The following is a 5739-nucleotide window of genomic DNA, read 5'->3' as shown; positions in this document are numbered from 1 at the left end:
CACTTTTTCTGCAGGCAAGACACTTTTCAATTGACCAACTCGAGGGGATCTACCTCATTTATATATATCATTTATATTTATTTATTTATGAAAGAGACATTTTTGTAAACAAGTTAAATGTGTTTAATGATAATACAAGCATGTGTAACACATATAGATGTCTTTCTTTCACGAAGACAAGAATATAAGTTGGTGTATTACCTGATTCTGATGACTTGCATTGATTGGAATCAGACAGTAATGATGATAACGGCCACATTTTCAAATGGAGGAGAAAAAAAGTTGTCCTTTTTGTACAATACCACATGAAAGTGGTTGGTTTTTGGCATCTAATTCATCCAGCTTCCATACACTTTACAAGAAAAACATTGGCGGCAAATTCCGTACCTTGCTTGATTGACATTCACGGCACCCGAGGGTCTTGTGAGATGACGCTGGCTGCTGCCAGTTCATTGTTATGAAAAAATGACAGAGAGGAAGGCGAGAAACACTTTTTATTTCAACAGACTTTCGCGCCGTCCCTTCCATCAAAACTCTAAAGGCCGACTGCACATTTCCTATCTTCACAATAAAAGCCCTGCTTCATGCTGCCTGCGCTAACAAAATAAGAGTTTCGGAAAGCTGGCGTGCACAAGTGATGTGCACGCCAGCTTTCTGAGGGATCGCTTGTGCACACCAGTTTTCCGAGACTCTGTATTTAGTTAGCGCAGGCAGCATGAAGCAGGGCTTTTATTGTGAAGATAGGAAATGTGCAGTCGGCCTTTAGAGTTTTGACGGAAGGTACGGCGCGAGAGTCTGTTGAAATAAAAAATGTTTCTCGCCTTCCTCTCGGTCATATTTCAATAATAATGATCTTGCAGCAGCCAGCGTCATCTCACAAGACCCTCCGGTACCGTGAATGTCATTTAAGTGACGTCTTGGTGAAGATTGATGATCACTAATTTTTAGGTCTATTTTTTTTAAAAGCCTGGCTCGAGATCGACTGACACACCCCTCGCGGTCAACTGGTAGCTCGCGATCGACGTAATGGGCACCCCTGCTCTAACCACTAGGCCACTGAGTAGGTCATTAGAAAACATATCATAATGGCAGCTACACTTTCCATCTTAAAGATCTAAAAAATATATTTGGGAATATTTGGCGGTCCAGATTGAAAAGGTCTGATATAGGGGCTGTCTGTATAGTCGATGCCACGCGTTCTGTTATACAAAAGAGAGTGTGACAACTGCACTGCTTTACAAAACACAATTAACAATTTATTTCGGATGTCATGATACAACACTTCATCTGTGAGAAAACACTTTGAGAACTTGAAGACTGGTGGCGTTGAACAGCTTTTTTTGCCTGGAACAAATACATTTCATGAGCTCCTTAAAGTATACAGAGTGTACAAGCAATGAGAGCCAATAAGAGAGCTGTATTGAAAATAGCGTTTTACAAAGATAACAAAGCTCAATCAAAGTCTTCTCTGAACAAACTGAATCTGTTTAACCTTTCCAGTCATGTAATTACAAAAAAATAGACATACTGTAACAGAAATACCTGAGCATTATCCTTGCAAAGGCAACATTTTTAGATGCAGCTCTCATATGACTGGTCATCCCTGTAGTTGCATAATATACACACGTGATATAAAAAAACAAACAATATATTATTTTCTATCCTTAACATGTCACATCCCCAAGCCTTGTCATGAAAAAGTATGAGCATATTATTACTGAGACAACGTATCTATCAGCTGGATGCTACGTTCTACGTGAAGAACCGAGCAGCCTCATAAGCACTTGAGCAAGAAGAAGTTGCAGAAAGCTCCCCGAGGACAGTCGCACATCTTCCCGATCCGAGCACCTTTTCTCACCGCGCACTGCTCGCCAATGTCACACTGCACGGAGAGACAGGACATTTATTTACAGGGCAACAACTTCTTGGTCCACAACGGCATTCCAAACCACTATGCCACATGTTCAACAATAATGTGTCTTTGTTCATTTATCTTTATGACAGAAAGACAGGAATTGGGTGCTCTTCCTTATAATGACAGAAGGAACATCGTTAAAAGAATCATTATAAATTAATTAATTATTAATCAATGTCACCTTGGTTTTCCGTCACCCCGCTTTTCGGAGGATTTGGTTTTCGACTCAAATTTTCAACAAAATCATATACTGTTTATACTTTACCATCTCGGTTATCGAGCGTAACAGACTAGCCGATAAGTGCATATTGGGAGTAAACATGGATGTAATTATATATATAAACTGTATATCTTGTAATAAAATTCAAAATATTGTTAATTATGTATTGTATTGTTGCTGTTTTTTACAAATATATATTGTAATACAATACAAAATAGTGTTAATTATGTATTGTATTGTTGCTGTTTTTTACTGATTTTGATTGTAATTTTTAGAGGAAACAGATATACTTGAAAAAAATTAAATATTAGCCAATCTAGTGCAAAACTTAGAGAAAAAAAGAACTACTATTGTGTTTTGTGTAATGTAATAAACACAAGAAAGTATGCTTGTAGTAGCGTACATACTATCGTGTTTTCTTTCCACCTTTCCAGTAGGCTACAAGGTGTTTCTGTACTAAAAATAAGATTGATAAATGTTTTGTACATTCTGGTTGATCAATAATTATTATCCATCCATTCATTTTTTATTGCTTGTCCCGTTCGGGGTGGCAGGGGGTGCTGGAGCCTTATAATTATTATATTATTAATATTTTTGATTGATGGGGCAGGACATTGTAATCTTTGTTTCTTTTTCAAACACACAATATGTTATTTTCTTAAATTTCTTTTACTACTACTTATGTATTTATTTATTTATTTTTTTTTTCCAAATGACAATATAATATTGAAATTTGTATTTTTGGTTTGTTGTGTCCAAATTAAATACATTTATAAAAAATAAAATGGAAAAAAAATCCCTTTCTGCAGAATTTGAGTGTCCAAACCTGATGGTGACTCAGTTTCTGTGCATTTTTTTATGGAGTACAACAGCAAAATAATCCATGATGAGGCCAAATAAAGTTGTGAGTGCCAGCACTTTCATAAAGAAGGTGACAAACACTCATACATTCAAGAAAGAACAGGTAACAATATACAAAGGGGATGTACACCTATCCAGTCATCACCATATTCACCCACAAAAATCTTCAGTAAAGTTCAATATTTATTTATCTATTTCATTCCTCATTTACATGTATTTCACGTTGTTTTCTGCATGTAAAAACTATAATTATTTACTTAATCGACTAAAGGCTACAGTACTTTTGTAAGATTTTTCTCACGTAAAATATGACTCAATAAAGGCAGGGAAACAGTGGTTAGTAGATAGATAGATAGATAGATAGATAGATAGATAGATAGATAGATAGATAGATAGATAGATAGATAGATAGATAGATAGATAGATAGATAGATAGATAGATAGATAGATGGATAGATAGATAGATAGATAGATAGAGAGTACCTTATTGATTCCTTCAGGAGAGTTCCTTCAGGAAAATTAAAAGAGGTGCGGTGATTGATCCAAATATTGATATTACTGATAGGGTGGTGACGGCATCTGATCGATTTTCTATTTTAATTAAAAGGAAAATTGGTTTTGTGCATATTGGTTTTGTGTTGTTCAAACATTTTTTCATATACACATACTTTATATACATATATGGTTCTTTGAAAAAGCCAAATGACTTGAATGAGATCCAATAGTATTTTTTGCTTTTGTTCAGTTGTTTTTGTGTATAATATTGTATTTACTGAGATTATTATATTGCTTTATGGTGTAAATAACAAGTTGTTCACAAGTGTGTTAATTAATTGTTTGGCCTAAAATCTTTGTCTTGTAATTTATTCTGATTATACTCATGATCAAAAAATGAATTCAAAAAAATATCAAAATCCAAATTATTTAATGATTTTGAATAATGAACAAGTAAAGCGTATGCTGGCTGTGTGTGTATAAAATGGCATCGGCTCAATACTTAATATATAGACTTGTCCACTTGGCCCACATGAATTTGGGGATTCATATATAATGTAATAATTTGCAACAAGTCTGCGTCTACCATTGGGACTTGTCCAAATTTCTTCTCCCACATAGGCAGTCGTTTAGCCTGCAGCTTTTCCAGGACTTCTTGCAGAGCTCCAAGCTGCCATGCAAAGAAAAAACGTTATGTCCAATAAATCAACAATAATACCACATCATAATCCAAGCAACCTTAACAATAAATCACATATTCTGAAAGTTAAAATTAAATTCAAATATTAATTTGAATGAAGTGATTAATGAGTGGAAGTCCTCCTATGAGATGCTTTTCTGAAAATCCATGCATTGACCTTACAGTTTCAATTCTCCATGACTTTTGCCATTTTTAAAAACTTACCAGTTGCTTCTCACTGGTTAGGTTCGGTCCTTTGGAGTAAAATCTCGCAGGGCTCTGGAGTTCAGCTCCTCCTCGGACTCAGAGTCCATGGACTTGGGCTCGTGCGGTGCAGGAGAGCAGCAACAGTGCACACACCAGCGCGCCTCCGAGACGCCTGGAGCTCTGCATAGAGGCTGTGCACAGCTTCATCATCGTCTCAGATTGTGGCTCCGACCAACCAGACACCTTTTTTATTTGCCGCCTGACATCTGCTTGCTCCACCTCACCCTTTGCTTTTTTTCCCCCCTCCCAAGTGTTGTCATGCGTACAACAGTCGCCTTGGGTGAGTCATTCCATAAAAGTTGCTGGGCAAAATAAGCCTCAGAATGTCTACAAGGACAATATGTGAAGGTCGAGTCAAATATTAAAAGGTCGACATTAATAATAGCAGCAGGATTGGTTTGATATTGGATAACATCGACATATTTTATTTTTTATTTACACAAATACAAACCCGGTTTCCATATGAGTTGGGAAATAGTGTTAGATGTAAATATAAACAGAATACAATGATTTGCAAATCATTTTCAACCCATATTCAATTGAATGCACTACAAAGACAAGATATTTGATGTTCAAACTCATAAACTTTATTTTTTTTTTGCAAATAATAATTACATTAGCATTTCATGGCTGCAACATGTGCCAAAGTAGTTGGGAAAGGGCATGTTCACCACTGTGTTACATCACCTTTTCTTTTAACAACACTCAATAAATGTTTGGGAACTGAGGAAACTAATTGTTGAAGCTTTGAAAGTGGAATTCTTTCCCATTCTTGTTTTATGTAGAGCTTCAGTTGTTCAACAGTCCGGCGTCTCCGCTGTCGTAGTTTACGCTTCATAATGCGCCACACATTTTGATGGGATACAGGTCTGGACTGCAGCGGGTCAGGAAAGTACCCGCACTCTTTTTTTATGAAGCCACCCTGTTGTAACACGTGCTGAATGTGGTTTGGCATTGTCTTGCTGAAATAAGCAGGGGTGTCCATGAAAAAGACGGCGCTTTATTTATATAGCCCTAAATCACAAGTTTCTCGAAGGGCTGCACAAACCACAACGACATCCTCGGTAGAGCCCACATAAGGGCAAGGAAAAACTCACCTCAGTGGGACATCGGTGACATTGACAAAGATGACTATGAGAAACCTTGAAGAGGACCGCATATGTCCCCCCAGGGGAATGAAAGCAATGGATGTCGAGCGGGTCTAACATGATATTGTGAAAGTCCAATCCATAGTGGATCTAACATAACATGAGAGTCCAGTCCAAAGTGAATCCAATATAGTAGCGAGAGTCCCGTCCAAAG

The 5739-nt window shown here is 36.9% G+C and overlaps 1 protein-coding gene across 1 annotated transcript; it reads right to left on the bottom strand.

Annotated features, from left to right (window-relative positions):
- Positions 1-1231: 1231 nt before the first annotated feature.
- On the bottom strand, positions 1232-4630 carry cart3 (cocaine- and amphetamine-regulated transcript 3). Its single transcript, XM_061886939.1, is given in 5 exon segments — positions 1232-1882; positions 4078-4161; positions 4396-4424; positions 4427-4487; positions 4489-4630. Coding segments are annotated over 5 exon segments (381 nt in total). The 5' UTR covers positions 4588-4630; the 3' UTR covers positions 1232-1774.
- Positions 4631-5739: the final 1109 nt, after the last annotated feature.

This window comes from Nerophis ophidion, linkage group LG25 (assembly GCF_033978795.1).
Source record: "Nerophis ophidion isolate RoL-2023_Sa linkage group LG25, RoL_Noph_v1.0, whole genome shotgun sequence".
In the NCBI taxonomy this organism is placed as follows: Eukaryota; Metazoa; Chordata; class Actinopteri; order Syngnathiformes; family Syngnathidae; genus Nerophis; species Nerophis ophidion.
The sequence above is the reverse complement of the archived record's forward strand: the minus strand, read 5'-3'. Positions and strand labels throughout refer to the sequence as shown.